The sequence below is a fragment of the Coturnix japonica genome, chromosome Z (genome assembly GCF_001577835.2).
Source record: "Coturnix japonica isolate 7356 chromosome Z, Coturnix japonica 2.1, whole genome shotgun sequence".
Taxonomy (NCBI): Eukaryota; Metazoa; Chordata; class Aves; order Galliformes; family Phasianidae; genus Coturnix; species Coturnix japonica.
In genome coordinates, this window is record NC_029547.1 from 58,669,275 (window position 1) to 58,690,161 (window position 20,887).

Consider the following 20,887-nt stretch of genomic DNA (forward strand, 5'->3'; position numbering starts at 1 on the left):
TCTGACCTCAACACAAAGCAGAGAATGAAGTAACTTTTTTAAACTGAGTTTGGGGAATGGCCTCAATAAGTAGTTGGGTTAAAACAGCAGATGACCCAACAAATTGCAATGAGTTGTTGGGCTTAACTGGAACTGCTACTTCTCAAGTCACAGTTGTTAGTAAAGTTCATGCATTGCCAGTTAAAAGCAAACTACACACCTGGTCATGTGTAATAAAACCAGATATTTATTCTCCCCTAACAAATCAAACAAAGAAAATCCCAATAGAAGTTGTATTGAATCTGTGGAAGCAGCACATCTGAGTACATAGAGCATTATACAGAGAAATGAAAAGGTTTAGTATGAGAATTTCAGGAAAGACAATGATGTAAAAAAAAATTTTAGGTAAATGGAGTCTAAACAAAAATGGAGAATGGGCTATTTTCCTCATTGCACTAAATACAGGTTAGAGGATCTTTTAGCTGCCAAAAACAAATGTTAAAAAAAAAAAAAAAAAACAATGGTAAAACCTTATAGAAACTATAAATATATACTTCAAGTAACTATTACTTGAATACTACGCAATGACTTTCTGGCAAACATTACAAACTGACCTAATCAGAATAGAGAAAATGTGTTAACTTTCAATACCATAAATGAAAACTTTTTAAAGAGGCTGGCTTATTCATGCAATTAGTTCAAAAATATATAGTTAAAGATGATGAAAATTCTGTTTATTAGGGATATATTAAACAAGTATTATTGATATTCCTATTGGCCCTATTGATAAGATACGAGTAAGATAAATATGCAAGGTACCAGTTTGTTTGTTTGTTTTAATCTGATATAAATAACTTCAAAGACAATTATTTTCCATAAAACACTTTGCTGCTGAACATAGGTAAACATTGGTTGTTGACATTATGTTAACTGATTTTGTCTATCTAATCATATTCATATACTGCGTAGAATAGCTACTGCACACCCAGGCCTTGATCCTATAATTGGATCTATGCATACAGACTGCTGCCATTGCTAGAAGTTCTATTTAACTAAATTACACCACACACTCCTTTCAAGTAAACAAGACCATCATCCAGTTTATATGTCTTTATAAAAGTGTTAGCTGAAAAACAATACATCCATCCAATATCATCACTCACTCCTTATTTGTAGACAGTACAATTCCACCAACTTCCCCAAAGTCACCATAAATATGAATTTGACACTTATCAGGAAGAGAACAATTTACAGGAACAGGAAAGGAACAGACACAACAGGCCAAGGAAATAAGCAGAAAAGGATGAGTAAAATTGCTGAACTAATAGAAAAAACAAGAAAACATACCAGTAAAAGTAGTCAAGAGAGGGTAGAAACAACTCCCAGTGCCTAATCTTACTTCCTAGAAGTGTTTTCTTTCACATCCTTTTTATATCCCTCTCCCCTTTTCTTCTTCCTTTCCATGATGAGAAAGTTTAATTTTTACTTTCTTTCTTCTGTTTCCTGCATGTGTTACATCCAGCTCACGTCTGATCACAAATGGTTTATTCTATTCTTCTACCATAGGATCCTATTAAAATTTCTATTGGCATAGTGAACAGCAGCTGGAAATGAATTAGAACGCATTCCTCAACAGCAGCAGGGTCTAGATAATTACTGATGAAACACATTCATTTCTTTTTTATGGTGTAGAGATCAATTACGAGAGAACACTCATAATATCTTCAAATTACACTGTGTATTTCACTTGTAACGTGTGGCAAGGAATTACACAGCAGGGCATTTTTTACAGCCTGACTTCCAGAGAGATGTTTCAAAATTGACCATGTAACACTGAAATACATATGTATAAACAACTGCTGATATATATGTATATTATAAAATGCAAGCAAATTCAAATGTGCATATATTAATGCATTGATATACTGGACACACTTGTAGATTCTGATGTATATAGACAAATACTCTTAATATATATTTTATCAATATTATTATATATTAATATAATATTAATATATAAATATATTAATATTTATTTTATTAATTTATCTCTGCGCTCTTTTATCATCCCAGATGATTTTGAGTTTGATGCTAGGACCAATATTCATCTCTTCAAATGCATGTTCATCGAAGTACTTCTAATCTTACCTTAACAGTCATTATGCTGGGCAGGTTGTTGTTTGCAAGAGTTACTTTTGAAAACTGACCAGCTAAAGCAACAAATACATTCATATCCTCATTCCTTCCACAGGTGTTAACAGCCTTTAAATTCTTATTTCAACTGGAAAATAAAATAAAAATTATTGTAATTCTGTTCACCCAGATTTAGACCAGTTTAAAGAAATAGCTTAAGATTACATGTTTGCTGCCTGACCTGGTACACTCAGCTTTCTGAAGCAGCGATAACACTGAATGTTTTGTTCATGGAAGAGTGGGACTGTGGAACCCATGGTGGTTTGGGACTGTCATTTATATCAGTGGCTTGTCATTTCAATGCATTTTGCACCACGTGCTGTGTTGCTTTCGCTAGAAGGCAGTTAAACAAACACCACCAGCTGATGGAACGGCACCACGGCCGAGGGTCTTCCCTCTTCTTTACTCCCTGAAGCGGGTCCCCCCCCTCCGTCCATCACCCCGCTGCCCCTATACCCAACACCCGAAGACCCTCCCCACTTTAACACCCACCCAGCGCATGCGCATCCAGATGGGATTGATGCGCTCCCTCACTGCGCCTGCGGGACCGACGGGGCGGGATGGCAGCGGGGGGTCCCGCCCCGCTCCCCGCCCCCCGACGGCGGCTGTCGGCCGGCCCCGCGCCCCAACATTGCGCAATAGACGGGTGAGTCCCCCCGGCAGAGCGGCCCTACGGCGGAGCGGCAGCGCGGTGCCCCGGCTCTGCATCCCGGGGGCTGGCCATCCCCGGGGGGCTTCACCTGGGGCGGGGCGGGGCGGGGCGGGGAGCGGCCTCACATCGACTCCCTCCTCCCACTTCGGGGGAGGGGAGAGAGGCCTGGAGGACGGCCCCGCCCGGGAGCGGAGAAAGGTGGGTGCCGGCCCGGGGGGCGGTGCTGGAAGGGGCCGGGCTCAGGGTGTGGGGATATTGCCGCCCGCCGCCCCGCCAGGTGGTCGGCAGGAGGGAGCTGGTTGACGGTGCGCCGTGCTGATCGCTTTCTGCTTCTCAGGTTCGTCTCTTTTCCCGTCTTGCTTTCTCCCTATCCGGCTCGGCAGCGATGCCGGTGCCCGGCTTCCCTCCGGCTCCGCGACTCTGCTTTTTTTCCCTTCCCTTTTCCTGGAGCGGCGGTGGGTGCGTGCTGCGGGCGGGCAGTGCCGTGCTCGGGGCCGGGCGGTGCGGCGCTCCGCTGCGCTGCGGGAGAGCCGGGTGTCCGGCTGTGCTGCGGGACCTGCTGGAGTTTGGAACTGGGTAGTAAAGTGGAGCGGTGATGCGTGCTGTCAGCTCTGCTTGTTGCTTAGGTACCAACGCGGTTGCGGATGTTGTTTTCTTTTTCTTTTTGTCCTTTTTCTCTCTCTTTTTCTTTTACCTGATGCTCTTCTCGGCGTGCTGAGAAATTTGGTTGTTCCGAGGAACTGTGCTTAACGTGAGTTCGGTGGGATAAAAGCGAGCCGTCCGTTCCGTTTTCCTTATGTCTGAAAGCGATCGCTCAGGGCAGTACGTCTGCCTCTGTGCGGGATGTAGGTGTAACCAACGCGAAGTTCACACGGTGACTTGGAGCAGCCGGGCTGCTCCTGGGATCCACGTACTCCGAAGCAGAGATTCGGAGAGCTTCCTTCTCTCTGTCTCAAGATTGGCGGCAGTGCAGCCCAGCCTTCTCATGTATCTTTCAGTGCGGTTGGGGTAGAAGCTGTGATAGGGAGGCAGGCTGAGGGGAGCACTCTTGAGTAAGCGCTAATTAATAAAAAAGAAAATGGTGTAAGGAAGTACCTTTTTGGGAAATATTTGGAAAAAAATACAATGAAGTGTTTGTTACGATCAGTGTTTTTTTACCTTTGCTTCAGATCTAGTTTTTTCAGAAACTTCCAAAGGAGACCAAGAGGCTTATCGCCGCGCTGAGAGTGAGGATAAGGCGCAGACTAAGGATGGCATTACAGGTGGATCAGTGGAGGATTTTGAAGGAAATCTTCCTAAACAGGGCTTTTCAGGTGTTTTGGGAGTGATGTGTTTTGGGGTGTTTTGGGATTTTCTGATGAAAATTGGGGGTTCACGCTGTGGTTTGTGAGGTGCGCCCTTGGCACTGCAGGGAGGCCTGGCCTGCAGGGTGCTTGAGGAGACTGGCTTTTTATTGGGAGGCGCTGAGGGCTTTCTGAGAGTTGGAATTGATAGCAGGATGTCTGAACTGTTAGGCACTTAAAACAGAAGCTCCTGAGACGCTGGAGTTAAAACTGCCCTAGAGTGAATAATTTATAGTAAAAACTTCTTATAACTTACGTTGTATTTTAGTTGATGAATACTTTTCAGAATAAGAAGGGTGGCAGAATAAAATTGTACCTCGTTGGAACCAATGGATATTACTTACTGGAAGCAGTTGTGTCCTTTTAGATGCGAAGGCTACTTTGAATACAAAACTTAATTCTAGTGAGGATAAGTTGAAGTTAAAGAAAGAGGAAATGTTTTTGTTTGGATCAGGAAGGTTCTCTCCAGCAGCAAGTTGAATCTGAGGCAGCACCGTGCCCTGGAGCCTGAAGGGCCAACCATGCTCTGGGGTGCATCGGGCCCAGCACTGCCAGCAGGTGAGGGGGGGTTGTCTTCTCTGCTCTATACTGTGTGGCCTAACCTCCAGCTTTGTGTGAAGGGTGGGTGCTGGTGCAAGAAGGACATCAGACTGTCAGAGTGTCTGAAGATAAAGATGGAGAAGGATCTGGAAGACAAGAGGTGTTAGGAGAGGCTGTGGCCCCAGGGTCTGCTCAGCCTGGAGCAGAGGAGCTGAGGGGAGGCCTCATGACAGCTGCAGCTCTCACATGGAGCGGAGAGCAGCAATGAGCTGTGCGCTGTGACAGCAACAGAGCCCTAGGGAATGGCATGGAGCTGTGTCAGGGGAGGGTCAGGGAAAGGCCCAGAGGGCGGTGGGCCTGGCAGAACTACCCAGGGCAGCGGGCACAACCCTGAGCTGATGGAGCTCAGGGAGCATTTGGGCACCGTTCCCACACACTGGGTTTGGATTTTAGGTGTTTCTCTGTGGAGTCAGAGATTGGACTTGATGGTCCTTGTGTGTCCCTTCATGTTTGGGTTGTTCTGTGATTGTATGAGAAATCTCCTTTTTTATGGCAAAGCAATCGGCTCTCTGTTTAATATTATTGCATTTGGAGGTAAATGTGATACAAGTTAAAGTGATTAAGTTGAAAACCATTAGCAATGACATAAGCTATAATTTTCAGTTGACTGTTGATGGCAGGCCTTGTGTGTACATGTATGTTCTTTAAGTGAAGACACTGACTTTCTTGTGTTTCAGTAAGAGGAAAAAAAAAAAGAAACCGAATATCTATTTGCTAGTTAAATTCATCCACTCCATTATCAGATAAAACCTCTGTGTTTAACAAGGCTTCTAAATTCTGGAAGGTGATGTTGGATGTGGACTCAGTGAGCATTAAGGTCTTTTCCAACCTGAGCAATTCTCTGACTCTTTGCTCAGGCTTTTAAAGAGACACATACATGTAATTATCCCAAGATTTCATAAATATTTACAGGATTGACGTTATGTATTTTTTTGTATGATATGAAAATGTAGGATATATAATTCTAATATAACTCCTCCATTGATATCTATTTCTAATGCAGTTAGGGTTTTATGTTTAGGAGAGAGGTTATATGTTTAGTACTAAGCATATTTTGGGTGAAAACATCCCTCCACATGAGAATGCTGTTCACTGAATGAACTTGCTTACTATGAACATCTAATGTAATTGGAGGTATGACTTGTCAGACATCAAAAACATGAAAATAGCAAATTTTAAGTCACATTTTCTTTACCAGTTGTCAAAATATTATTTACATTATTTTGTCTGCAGTCAAGAAAACTGATCTGTTTTGGTGCCCTGGGGGGGGAGATCAGTAATTGAGTATGCAGACTCCTGTCAGGGGCTGTGTATGAATTTTCCTTCTGTAGAAGTGCCGTGCTAGCTGGTTTGCCCCTGGAAGTACTGAGAGGCAAGTACAGATATGTGTAGACTGACTTGCTTTTTAAAGCCAGTGTTGTATCAGAACGTGACTTTCTATAGTGAAAGTAAGCCTGTAGCTCTCCTAAGGAACAGTGTTTCATGGAATGTCACTTTTGCTTTCAGTTTTTCCGATGTTGACCATCGTCCACATGTTTTTTAAATTTCATTTTGTACTGCATAAGTTTTGCATTTGAGCCTTTTTTACGTTTCAGTATATGGAAACAGAGTTAATAAGGCTGTGAATCCGAGTTTCCCATTGCAGTGGAAGGCAGCATTTTTGACACTGTGGATAGATGAAAAGGAAAAAAAGTGTTTTGGCTGTTCCTGTTGATAGCATTTTTCCTTGCTCTTGCTGTTTCCCATTTAACTAAAGCTGTTTTAACGGGACAGATGCCAGAAGTGCAGCACCGTACTCAGCAGCTCATTTCTGTACCTGAGTGATGGTGCAGCACTTGTGTGTGTAGGTTACATGGTAAATTGTTCTGGTACCGTGCTGCCACACTGCTGATAGGTTCAGGGAGAGCTGTGAAAATAGGTGGGTGGGGAATAGTATGGCTGGCTTCTCTCACTATAGCCTTAGATCAGCATAAAGTGACCAGGAAACCGCACCCTAAATTTCCAGTGATAGCCAATGGAATGAATGCTCATATGATTCAACAATCTGACTATTATCTCTGCAATTAACTTTCTTAATCACACCATACTGCAAATAATATAACATGGTGCTGTTATTCATTAAAAGACATGGTGTTTTATAGTGGCATTTGAAGTCTAGGAGAAGACAAACTTCCTCAAAAGTGCATACCAGAAGCACATGAATCAATACAATGCTTTCTTACATACATTCTGGTCATGTGATTGACCCCAACAGATGCTCACACAGTAAACCCTACCGAGATCTTACCACTGTAAATAAATATGACCAGCTCTTGGGAACCAGACTGCTTTTACCATGGAAACAAGGGTGATCCATAGACAGTTCAACTGGCAGAAATCAAATCTTAGGATTTCTCTTAGTTTGGGATTAGATCACATGGAGAAATCAGGGACTTGGTAACCCTTTTCTTGACTTTAGGGGGCATGGTTGCTGTGTGTACAGTAGCATGTGAAAAGTACACGAAGCAACTTCCCTCTGTAACCAAGACCAGACTGCTGCTGATTTATTCTCCTATATCTTGCAATGATTTGATTGAGAGCATTGCTCCAACTTTGATTCTTGCTTTCTTGCAGCTCTTAGACTCCAGCACTTTTGAAAAGCATGGAGGATTTGAAGAACCTTAATGGGAAAGTCGGAGAGACAATGTTTTTCTAGGGTTTCTTTTGAGTAAGCATGTGAATTAAGCTTCATTCATTATCAGATGACAGACTAATGCTTAGAATACAGTTTACCAGTCAGCATTAAATGCATGTTGTCGCAGTGACCCAAAGATCACTGCAAATTAAATGAATGCAGCGTTTGAGATGCATGCCAGGTGACTTAGTTCAATCTGTAAGCTGTACATAATCCTTCCTGATTTTCATAGGTCTTATTTTCCTACCAAGCCTTTCTTGGCTTGGTGAGCATTTTCCTTCCAGGTTCATTTCTCTGGGAAATTTTTTGTTGTTCATTTTTTTTCATTTTACTGCCTACTATAACGCATGCGTTTTCTTCCTTTTTTAAAATGTCACTTCCCTCTATTTTCCAATCTAATTTCTTTCTCTTGCTTTATGTATGTAGACCTTGTGCTATCAGAAGAATTACTCTAGCTTTACATATGTTCATTCTCTTTTGTTTCAGTTACCTGTCATTTTCTGAAACGCCATCAGATGGGAATCTCTAGGGTTTCTTTGTTTATTCGATTTCAAGTTATTCGTTGCACAGTTTAATACATTGGATATGGTAGTGTGAAGCTTCCTCTATGGAAGCTTCTTGAACTCAAAGGTACGTTATTTGTTATCTTTCCATTTGGCTTCTGTCAATGCTGCCAATCTTTTTGTATGATAGGAATTGGTAGAAGTAGACAGAAGCTTGCTCTCCATATAGAATTGGGCTATTTCAGAATATATGTATGAATGCAGATATCCTTATTCTCTTGATTTATTTATGTATTTATTTTGTCTTTTTAAATGTTTTATATCTCTCGCTCTTTCGTCTTTGAAGAACAACATATTTATAGGGAAAGGGTGCTGAAGAGTAACTGAAGATATGCACTGAAAAAATACAGATGTTGCCCAGTCTTATAGGTCCATAACACTGTACAGCTTGTGCCCTAAGGGAGAGCCTGTGAAAATATACATTGCTTCCTGATAAAGGAAATGAACTGGTGTCTATAATCCTACTTATTCGTTAGTTATACGTGGGGTTTTGTTTTTATTTTTTTTCCTAGTTGAAAAGCAGCTACTTGTTGCTTTAGAAATGGAGTTGTTTTATCCATCATTAGTCTGGAAGTGTTAGGTAGCTCAGTCAGTCCAGGCTGATCCTTTCTGTCTGAATGATACCACTTTATCCAATAACATATGTTATTCAATTTATTGAAATACAAGTTTTTATACATACAATGGCTCTCTTTTCCAAAAATAGAAAAATATATATGGAAATAAAATTGACTACTTAAAAAGTGTAGAAGTAACTTGAAAGTAGTTCTTGGTTGTTAAGTCTTGTCTGCAGGATTGCATGAAACAATGTTTTCTGTAGGCTGAAGGATGAGACAGTAGCAATGTAAATAGTGCTATAGAATTATCAAGGAACAAGATTGTGATTCCTTGGGAATTCTTATTCTGTGAATTTTATCTTGCAGCCATGGAATTTATCTTTTATCATAAATAAATAAAATTTATTAATGCTTATTGTGACAGGCATTATTTGGACTATTGTGAACAGTGTTCTCTTGGAGGTGCTCTTTATCGTGGTATCACTGTATTAGTATGTATCTTAAAAGATATGGAGGGAGACTGATAATAAGTAAAATCTCAGTAAGATCCGGAGTTCTCAAAAAAAAAAAAAAAAAAAAAAAGCCATCGGAAGCCTGGATTAAAACTGTTACAGTGTAATGAGTGTTAGTAACTTGATGTTTAACTAAAGCAATCTGATTTAAAACTATAGGCTGCTCAAAGGTGATAACTAATTTAATTGCTAGTGTAAATACCTAGAATGCTAACATGATCTGTGGATTTAAATACTAATAGAATTCAGAAATAGGTCTTCTTACCAGAATCAGGTCTGTCCCCTGCCAAAAGGAAGTCGCACTTTACATGTTACAATTAAATCACTTCAGTATACCTTGATCAGGAAAAATTGTAACTTTGCAAACAAACTCATGTATTCAATTCAGAGTTTCAAGAAATGAGGGCTGCTAGTCGATGCGTTACTGTAGGTAGAGCTGGAGGGGGTGTTGCGTTCTGTATGAGTGATGATATCTCTTATGACAGAGAGAGAGGCACTTGGTACTGCATACTGAAAAGATGCAGCATTCATTTCTACAAGAGATGTAGGCTTTATGGGTATAGGGAAATATGTAAACTACAGTAGAGTTGTGTGTTTCTTCACTAGGAGAGTGGTTAGGCCCTGGAATGGGCTGCCCAGGGAGGCTGTGGATGCCCCGTCCTTGGAGGTGTTCAAGACCAGGTTGGACGGGGCCCTGGGCAACCTGATCTAGTAAATGTGGATGTCTGGTGGCCCTGCCAGGCAGGGGGTTGGAACTACATGATCCTTGAGGTCCCTTCCAACCTGGGTCATTCTGTTCTCATGAGTCTGTTGACAATCTGAGAGATTATTTTGTCCTTATTTGTATAATTAATATGCTGTTACAAAATCCTACTTTCTGAATGATGATTCTAACAGATTCTATTACTTCTTATTTCAACAGGTGAAGTAGGGTTGGGCTGAGGATCGAAGGCTACTGCGTATGAACATACCATACAGGAAGAAATGGCGAGTGAGGATGAAACAAAGCGGACCAGAGGAAAAGAACAAGAGTGGGTATCATAGATGTGACTGTGCTTTTCTTGTGTACAACAATACTCTTCTAGAGAATCTTAAGCAGTAATTTAAAATTCAGCTTGTTTATGGAAGTATTATTCTCAATTGATAATCTTGATGCAAATCTTTTGTGTAGCTTATTCATGTGATGTTTAATTTACATGATGCACGTAATTGTGCAGTCTTCTGTTACTTTGCATTTGCTTGATTTCAAGCGTGCAATTCAGAGATTTTAAATTCTACAATTATATAATTGTTTGCGAATATGAATCTTCATTTAAAATGTACACGTGTATGGCATTTGTTGTGGAGAGAAGCTTAAAATGTGAATCCAGGAATTGAAAACTCGTAAAGAAAAATAATCTGAGATAAGCACCTTTGGAGTGTTGTGATTGAGGTGAGAATAGGATTACTTCTATGCTCTTGAACAATTTTATCACTCTGAAGTAAATAGTTACCAAAAGTAGTTTAATGCTTTTAAATGAATGATCATTCAAAGTGCAAATCAGTTTATAGTTGTGGGTTTTTTTTTTTTTTTGGATACATGGGAAGGGACATTGGTGTTGTTATTGGTTGTTTTGTTTTTTTTCTAAATATGCTGGTCATGAGCTAAGTTTGGTACGTTATTTAGTCTTGCAGAACAATAGAGATAATAACAGAAATGGGTGTCCTTCATTCTGTAAGGTGTAGCTATTGATAAATACCTGTAATCCTGTTTATTTGTTGTTGTTGTTTTCACAAGGAACTGTTTTTTAAATCCAATGGTAAAAAGGGTGGGGTATATATAGAAATTTTGTAGAAGTTTAGCTGGTTGCTTTTGTGATCCTGACTGTCATATGTTATTTTTTTTCTCTCCACACTGTACACTGTTAAATCATTTCCTTTGCAGGAGGAAAGTCCACAGCTCATCACAGTTTAATTGTTCTTTCTTTAGTCTATTTACCATTATGTTTGCAATAATTTGCCCTCTAACATCTTTCATTTTCTCTAATTTTTTTTTATACAGACTTGCAACAGATGTTTCACTTGATGGTGATAAGGTATGAATCATTTTTCATCTTTTACTGTGCTCTTGTTCCTTCTTTTAGTTTAAAACAACAAAACACTTGGGGTTGGCATGGACCTAAGATATATTCAAGGTTCAAACCCCTGTGCTGTCAGAATACAATGCTGCTTATTCTTACTGATACTTTATCGGTAGTTACAAGTCTCCTGTACTAGTTCTGCTTCCCTTAACCATATTTTTCTCAATATTAATCCTTCACAATAATATATTATAAAATAGAAGTGTCATTACTGGACTATCTATTCTTCAGAAGTGTGTGTAAGGATTGTTTTTTTTTTTCCCTGACCAAATGGAAAACAGCTTGCTGGTGGTTTAAGTAGGATACTGTTTGTTTACATCACGTAAATATCTTCAGACCTGTGGATAGTAAAGTGTAAAATACAGCAAAACTATACATGTTATCACATCATACAGGTACATTTGTAACATGGAAAAGGATTAAGCTTAAGGAAATGAGGTTCTCACAGTACAAGTTTCATTCTCTGTGGTATTTATTTACAGATGTACCCACATATTCAATTGCTTTTGAAGAATTAGGATGAAAGTTTTAGTAAGGATTGTATTGAGTATCATATTTGTTGTTTAAAGACAACAGCTCAGGACTATCTGCCAGCTAATAATGGACAACCTGGTAGATGCTTTCCACCTTGTAAATGTCTCATCTACCTTATTCTGAATGAGTGAGGTACAACTGTGCCTTCAGGGATACCCAGCCTTGGAGGAGGTCTGGGACACCTGGGGTCAAGCTCACGTGGCTGTAGCTTTCACACTCATTGCCTTGTAACTTCTGATAGTCACTGCTCCTTTTGACAACGAAATGGAGAGAACCGGTTTTCTGTAACTTTGTAATGATCCTCACATTAATTATTACCCTTTTACAGAAAGGATAAAAATACAAATACTTGATACTGGTCCAAGTTGTTGTGCACAAATTAATGCATTTATTCTGCCCTGATCAAAACCATGGCAATTTACAACTTTGAAGTCCATGTTTTATGAAGCTGAAATTCTTACTGCTTTTCTCTAGACCTCTGTGTTACCATCTGCATTTTTAGAGTATGATGCTTTGTAGATGTTTTGAAAGTTGTGTTAGTATTCCAGAGAGGGAAGAAGTGTGATTAGTATGCAAAATAATTTGGCATTTGTTAACTCTGTTAAAATAAGGAGATAATTATGTCTGTATTGTGTGAACAGACAAGGCGTTGCCTATTGGCATTGTCTCAGTGTTGTGATCAGCAGTACAGTCTGGTTGGAGGTCTGTAGCTAGTACTGTTCCCCAGGGACCAGTACTGTGCCCAATCTTGTTCAGCATCTTCATCAATGACCTGGGTTGGGGGATAGAGTGTACCTTCAGTGAATTTGCCAGTGATATGAAACCAAGTGAAGAGGCTGAAACGCTGGAATGCTGTGATGCCATTCAGCAAGACATGGACAGAATGAGTGGAGAGGAACCATAGGGGGTTCAACAAGGACAAGTATGGAATGCTACACTTGGAAGGGAATAACTGCATATATCAGTACAGGTTAGGGGCTGACCTGACTAGAAAGGAGCTCTACAGAACAGATGGTTGTCTTGTTAGACAGCAGGTAGAGCATGAGGATGTCCTTGTGGCCAAGAAGGCCAGTGGTGTCCTGGACTAAATGATCTCAGAGATCCCTCCCACCCCCTGTATTTTTTTTTTAATTTCCTGGCTTTGTTTGTATCCTTGTATCCTCTAGTACTAAAATCTATTTCACAAAGGAAAAAAAAAAAAAAAAAAAGGAATGTTTCAGGGATGTGTATCCCAGAAATGTAAGATTTGTTATCTGAATCTTAGTCCATTTTTTTTTTTCAACTGTTTTTTGTAGGTTTACTGCCATAAGCTTTTGAAAGGTAGTTTAGAGAGCAGTGAATGTTATTTAGGTCAAGACTCCTTGTCTACAATTAAGTATAAATACAGCTGGCATTTTTGATTCTTCCTTTACTTTTTTTTTTTTTAATTTTGTGTCTGGGATGGATAGGCTATATTTGCACGTTTGCTCTGTTTAATATGTTTATATCTCTAACATTTTAGTCTTATTTTTAGATGTGTCTGTCTATGTAGTTCTGTGGAGAGTACTTTGACAAAACATTGCTGTGTGCTTGTTTTCTTCTGAATGTTTGTACCAGGTAGTCTTAGAAGTGTTAAAGACAGCATTTTGGGACTTGTGAACTTTTGGACTGTCACATTCTCAGTTTACATAGGAATGGCAATGCTGTTAAACTAGACAAATACCTTAAGTACTTCTTAGTTAAATAACAACTTCCAAATCTGTTGAATGTATGTCAATGAAACTGAATTTCCTTCAGCAGATCTTTTTCCAACAACAGTTTTATTTTTGCTTGTTCACTTGCTTACTTCTTTTGATGAAGACTGTCCACTAATCGGATTACTTGCTAGCTTTGGCTGAAGTGACATAGTAATTCATGGACATTCACGAAACATGGAGACCCTTTAACCACATCTGAATTTGAGCCTGGCGCAAGTAAGTTGTGCTGAAGTCAGGAAATTCACAGTGTAAGTGTGAAAAACTGTGCTGGCAAGTGAACCTGCATGTGTAAACAAAGTTCTGAATTCAGAATCCAATGTAGATAAACAGTTTCAAAACTCAGGCTTGATACAGAACAAGTGAAGCTGCATTCATTGGGTTTTGTGTGTGAGTTGTAAAACTTTGATACTCATGCTGGTAGCTGTGAAGCTTGTGTCCCTGTCATTGGTATTTTCCTCCATTGTGAGAAACTGAACTTAGCATTTCTGGTGAAGTCCCCTTAACACCACTTTGTCTTGTCTGCATTTTACTTTTATGTTGTATGGTGCTGTGTATTCCTGTGTAGTTTTAGCAGGAGAAAAGGAGTCTCTCATTAAATAATAGGTGGAAAGCGACATGTAAATATTGCAAATGTTACATTTGTTAAACTATTTTTGGAAGAAAGATATTTTAATAATATTGATTGGCTGCAAATTTCTCCTGCTCAATGAAAAATAACTGTTAGTTGCTGAATTTTATTAAGTACTTGCTGTCTCTAATATGAGATATACTATGTACATTCTGACCTCTTTACTAGTAAGTTCTATGCAATATAGACAAAATTGCCTCCCCTTTGTTTCGCTGTTTAGTCTAGCCTTTGCAGAATGTTGCTAACTAATCATGATATGCTTTCAGAAAGGCCTTTTAACACTTCTACTGGTGCTGATAAAGTGAAGTTTCAATCAGATCTCTGTTTCCCTGACCTCCAGATGCAGCTCATCTGAATGTGGAGCAGTGCAGCTCCAATGCAAACAATCCAAATTGTTTATTACACATTCTCATATCACTTCACAAGTTTTCCTGTTTTAGCTTTCCCATTCGCCCCTGCAGCTTTCCCATCCACCTTTACACATCAACAGAGTGGTCCACAAACAATCTTCAACTGTTCATGCAAGTGCTTGTCCAATCTGAACCACGAGCTGCTCTTTCTTCGTCCAGAGGTGTCCTTGGTTCTCATGCTGTTTATCTTGCTCCACAGTTGCTGCTCTGTACAGCCCTTCTTGTATTCCCAAAGAGCAGACTGAGTATTAATTAAAGGAGGAGGAAATAACCTTGTCTTTATTTTAAAAATTGCTTTCCATCTTGGCTTGTTGAATTTGATTCCCAAGGTGGAGCAGAATAGAGAGAAAGGAAAAGATCTGATAAGCTGCTTAATTCACCTTTGAGTCAGTAAGCTGTTAATTCAGCTGGGGTGCATTGTGCCATCAAGTATGCAGGCACAGCTCTATGATTCTGCTGTAGAGATGGTAACAAGTTATTTTTCTATTCAATTAGCTTGTCCATTTGACAAACAGTGGGGAGATAGTATACAGTATGTGGGAAAAGGAGCCTAAGTTGGTATTTCTGTTAAAGATTTTGCATCAGAAAATTCAGCTCTGGTGTCAGTATGGATAAATTTCTGTTATCTCAGTTAACTGTTAGGTTTCTGTTCAAATATTGATCTTGGTTATGTCCTAATTTTATCCAATCTTCTGAGTGTTCTGAGAAAATGGGATAATAACACTGTTAGATATGGATTTTCTTGGTACATATATGTAGTATTTACAACATATTTTAAAGACCAGGTTCTAGTATTAAGTGAATAATTAAGTGAATGCTGGTATACCTTTTTCCATTCTGACCGAAAACTGAAAGCAGCAATTTAGTTTCTTAGAAAAATATTTTAACAAGTGGCCAAATTATATCCCTAAATGCTGAAGATGACATAGGCAAGCTGTCTTTAGAAAAGAGAAAAAGTGCACAGTATTATAGTTATGTTTAGAAAAGCTAATATTTGTGCTTAGCTGAAACAATGATTGAATTGCTGTCAGTTTAAGTTCTTCGCATTGCTGGGTCCTTGCATAGTGCTAGACTAAGGTCTGAGAGGGGTCAAGCAGACTAAATGACTCTTTAGTTCTTCCTGAGCTTATTGCTTCATGAAAACTCATGGTCCTCATACCTAACAAATATTTAGTTGCATTTTTATTTTTGGGAGAAGGGAAGAAAAGGATTTTTAGAATTCATTCTAAGATGGCAAGTGGAGGAAGAATGCTCAAAGTTATATCTAGGACAGGAAGACAAAGTTCTTTGGGTTCATTTTTTTCTACTCTTTGCATTATTGCACTTAGTAAGTACAGTAGAGAAACTGATCAGTTAGGTACAACCTTTGAGTGTTTCAAAAAGCAAATACCTTTATTTCTGGTTTCTGCTACAGTAGTCAGGGGCAAACATGATTATTGAATGTCTGTGGTGGAACTGTATGCAAAACATTGAAAATGGCCAGAGTATGACTCCAGGGTTTTAATTGAAAAAGTTGTTTTTTTTTCCATTTCATCCCCTGTATATAAAATCAGATTATGCATTATTTTGAGTTTGGGAGTTCTTTATTTTTGTCAAAGTCTAAGGAAGTTTGATTGCTTAAATTATGTTTTATCTCAGATCAAAGGAGTTAGTTTTATTCTACAGTAAAGCTGTATGACTCATACAGAATAATTTTCCTCTCAGTGCTTAGTTGCCTTTTCCATTGAGTTAGACCTGGATGAACTGTTTCTCTGCTTGGTCCAGAGTCTGTTAATAATTTAAGTGATAGAAACTATATAGGATTCCTTTAATTCCTTTAAAATACAATTGGTGCTTTCCATGCAAAGTTGATTGGCTTGTTTTCTACTTCTGGAGCTCCAGTCATTGTTGCAGATGCACTGGGAGTTAACAGTTAACCAGTTAGGATTCTTACTGGTCATCATGCTTCTATTACGCTGCCAGGTTTGAATACAGTTTAGAACCCAGATGTGGTACTTTCAGTTTCCCTGTATATTGGTTTGCTATGGGATTTCAGGCTAAGAACTTTGCAGAATACTTATCTTTAAATAATAAACACAATTTTGATTCAATAGAAGTGTTATTTGTATGCACATAGGAATAAATGAATAAAAATTATTTTCAGAATTAACCTCTGGAAACCTGACAAACAAATGAAATACAATATTGGCAGCCTCACCAAATATTGTTAGTAGGCCGGCACACTGAAAAAAGCTGGAAAATGGAAGAAAAAAGTGTTTAATGTTTAGCCTTAAGTGGACATAGCATATTTGGTGTGCTTTGGGAAAGGAGGAATGGTTTGTGCCCCTGAATGAAATCACTATAAATTTTTACAGCTTTAAATTATTTTTCTTTCTCACAGGGCACAAAATGCAAGTTGGAATTAATGGCAAAAGCAGGCAGCAGCTGAAGCTCTATTCTAGGCTGCTTGTTTCATCTGATGTAAAGCTCATTCCATTGTCACTATCACCCATATAGTTTTCAGATGTTGCTGCCCCATCCCTGGAGGTCCTCAAAGCCAGGTTGGATGTGGCCTTGGGCAGCCTCATCTACTGGGTGGCAACCAGACTGGCAGAGGGCTGAATCTCAATGGGCTTTTAGGTTCCTTCCAACCCAACTATCCTGTGGTTCTGTGATAATTGTAACTGCATTCTGGTTTGATGAAGAGAGTAACTGATTTATAGTCTTGTGATTTAGTATTTTTAAGCCCGAAGCAGAAAGGAGAACACTTATATTCACTACAGACATATATATCTGATTTTAAAAAGGCCAATTATTATTTTCTTTATTTTGATGCTTACACAGTAATAGAATATTTAGTAAGAGCATTTTTGTTGTTGCTGATGTTGTACTACTGGCAATCTAAGCAGCACTTATTTGAGGTTAATTTGACAGCAGTAACCCTGAAGTGTTTTACGGTGCATGAATAATTTGGCAGTGCTCTGTAGTCTAATCTGTTAGTCATGCTAGCTTCATTTTCCTGGTTAGTAGAGGAAAATTAAGGGCACTTGAAAGGGTGGAGGCAGCAGCAGCACATGAAACATGAACAGTCACATCTACTTTGGAGTGTTCTAATATCTCTCAAGTTATAGCACCTTAACTTCAATGTTTTAATAATTAAAAGCAAGCAAAAAGAAGATGTGATGCCAGTATTCTTGAAAAACACTTGCTCTTGGAAAAAACAATGATGACATTTGCTAGTTAATATTTCTAGCAACATTAATTAAAACAAAAGAAATGATCCACTGCAGGTAGTTATTTAAGTAAGGTGAGAGTAATAGGAACTTAGTTGCTAATGGTAGTGTCATCTGAGCTTGGCCAAGATTTAAAGGCTTGAATGTTACCAAGAGCACTGCTGCAGTTATCTCAGCCAGCTGATGCCAGTGTCGGTGAGGCTGGCTCCTCCCACATCGTGAATGATGTATGTGTCACAGCCAGGAATGCTGTCAGCTCATTCAGCTGCATTCCCTGTGCTTTAAGTGCTTAGTGAAAGCATTGCTTATCTGTTTCTCATTGTCTGCTTTAGAAGGCAGAAGGTAACATGTTAGTCATTGTTATCTGAAATAACTGATATATTTTCTAGATATGGAAGATAAAAAAAGTCTTTTTTGATGGTTAGTGTTTTGTTGCATTTTCACTGCTGTGAAGGAGTAGATGCACACAGCAAACACACCCTCAGCCATCTTGCCCCTGGGCAGCATGGTGACACCTCCTTCACCCAGCAGGATCCCAGATGAGTCACTTGGTACTTTCTCTTCCCAAGAAGCCCTCTGTTACTTGCTCCCTGCAGCAGGGATCATAAACTGAAACTCAAAACACTTCATTTTTATGCACTTTGGCTATGCTTGGTGAAAACAACTGAGCGTGGAAGAATTTCTCAGTATCAATTTGTTTAGTAATTCTTGTGTCTTCTATGTTGTACACTAAAGGCATGTAGCATTTTTAATGTGAGTTGTTCATGCAGCAAAGTGGGTAAATGGCCTAGGTGTATATTGTGCAATATTACGTGTCATGCTGGTTGGCACGGTCTCAAATGAGAAATGCAATGGGACAGTTTTCAGAACTATTCTGTGTACAGTTCTTGAAACTACTGACGTTGAAATTGTAGCTAAGTACTTCATGCTGTTTGTTTAGGGCTTCTTAGAAGTCTGCATGGTAGCTTCAACTTCAGTATGGCATCTGCCCCTAGAAACTTTGTTATAGCAACTTCATGCTTCAGCAGTGTACGTTGTCTCAGCTTCACTAATTATTTGATACTAAATCTCTTCTTCTGAAGAGAAACCTTTGTCTTTTTGTAATGAGATCAACAAAGCTAATACTTTGGTTATTTTTTATTCCCTCTTTTTGTCTTTTTTTTAAATATATATAATTACTATGGCATGACTTTAAGAGTGTACTGTATCTTGTTACTGGTGTAGCAAGGAACTTCAATAATTGATAACAGAGACAGGAGAGCTCGCTGTGTTGCTAAAAGAACCACTGAGAATTCAAGCCTACAGGAGAGCAGGTATCTGTGCTAAAACAACTTTCTTTGATGGTGTCTGATGATCAGGCTGTTGAGCAAATGTGTTTGGGAGGGAACTTTGCAGTGGAGGAAGGAAGGTTTGCCTGTTTGTGATGACTACCTATAATTTTCTTCCATTTCAGCATATTGAAATGTCATCTTTCTCTGTGTTTATTTTTCATGCAAATATATCACCTTGAAATTTCTATTAGTTTAACTTCCATTTTCTTTGAAATGTTTTTATTTTGACACTGATAACACTGTACTTCACCTTAAATCTTCACTTTGAAAGAATTTTCATCCCAAATAGTTGTACATTTTTAATGATGACTGTTTCCACTATTGTAAGAGACTCAACACCTTTGTTAGATCAAGTAGAACGGCTGACAAGGTGATGACCTTGTGGGTTAAGAGAGCTTTCAATGTCAGGGCTACCTATATTCTTAAGTTAATGGCTATCAGAGAACAGGTAGAATACATGCAGCTGTGTTGAGTGATGCTGGTTCAATGATGCATCTGCTCAGGTGCAGGCACATGTCACCACTGAATGCTGTGATTACACTTTTCATTGGAATGATTAGTCCTTCTTCCTGGAGCAGTTCATTCTATGCAGCAGTGAGCTATAGCTCTCTGCAGTTCTGCAGAGCTGTAGTATATACTTCTGCAGACTAGGTTATTTTATATGCCCATGTGCATGTGTGTCAATAACTTGGAATTGTTTCCTTGATCTGGTTTGCAGCACAATTCCACAAGCAATATGGAATTCCTTGCTAAAGGAAGCTGCATTCATGGAATAGCCTACAAAGGATGCAGATTTATTAAGAAGGACAACAAATCTGGTGAGGGGTCTGGAGCACAGGCCATATGAGGAGAGGCTGAAGGAGCTGGGAATGTTCAGCCTGGAGGAGGCTCAGGGGAGACCTTATTGCTATAGAGAACAGTTAATGTTGGTACTGAGACAGCAGTTTCTCCCATTTAGGTTTTGGCATTCGTAATAATAAGTTTCCTTGTTTGCCCATTTCTTTCCTAAAACCCTTTTGGTGATGGGGATGACAGAAAGGGTGGTCAGGCACTGGAATGGACTGCCAGGGAGGGGGTGGAGTCACTGACCCTGGGGGTGTTCAAGGAAAGACTGGATGTTGTGTTGAGAGACATAGTTTAGTGGGAGCTATTGGTAATAGGTGTGTGGTTGGACTGGATGATCTTTTAGGTCTTTTCCAACCTTGGTGATTCTGTGATTTATACTGACTCATGGATGATGGCAAATGCCTTTTGGGGTGGTTACAACAGTGAGAGCAAAATAACTGGCAAAGAAGGGGTAAACCTATTTGGGCTGCTGAACTGTGGAAAGACATTGCTGCCTGAATAAAGAATATGGTTGTAAATGTGCGCCTTATAGGTGTTCAGTTGCCCAAGAGTTGGGTTACTAAAGAACAATAAAACAACCATTATGTAGACCGAGCTGCCAGAATTAAGGTGGCTCAAATAGACTTGGACTGGCAACACAGGGTGAATTATTTCTAACTTGGTGGGCCCATGAGACTTCCAGCTGTCAAGGAAGAGATGCAGTGTACAGGAGATATAACTCCTGGCAAGGTCATGGGATGTCTCTTTTCCTTTGCCTTTCCTCACTGCTGCTTGTCCCAGTTGCGTGCATTACTTCAGTATTAGTGTGTGGCCTTCAGCCTTTTGGGCAGTCTTTCTCTTATTTTATTTGATTTATTAGCTTCAATTCTAGTTAAATTGTATTATAGTGTGTTATCTTGCCTTCCAATACCATATTTAGTTTTCCAGAAGCGCAGATTTTGTGAAATCCCTCTGCCCCACTGGTCATGGAACTGGGCCGAGCCAGCCCATAAACCAT

The 20,887-nt window shown here is 39.4% G+C and overlaps 1 protein-coding gene across 4 annotated transcripts in view; it reads left to right on the forward strand.

The window, feature by feature from the left end:
* Window positions 1-2,713: 2,713 nt before the first annotated feature.
* Window positions 2,714-20,887, forward strand: part of PTBP3 (polypyrimidine tract binding protein 3) — a 48,038-nt gene continuing 29,864 nt past the window's right edge. Inside the window, exons 1-3 of one of the 4 annotated variants that reach the window (XM_015849860.2) lie at window positions 2,714-2,818; window positions 9,996-10,104; window positions 11,115-11,148. In XM_015849860.2, coding sequence (XP_015705346.1) covers window positions 10,058-10,104; window positions 11,115-11,148 — 81 coding nt within the window. In that variant the 5' untranslated portion in view covers window positions 2,714-2,818; window positions 9,996-10,057. The other 3 variants (XM_015849859.2, XM_015849858.2, XM_032441358.1) reach the window with 3 other exon arrangements.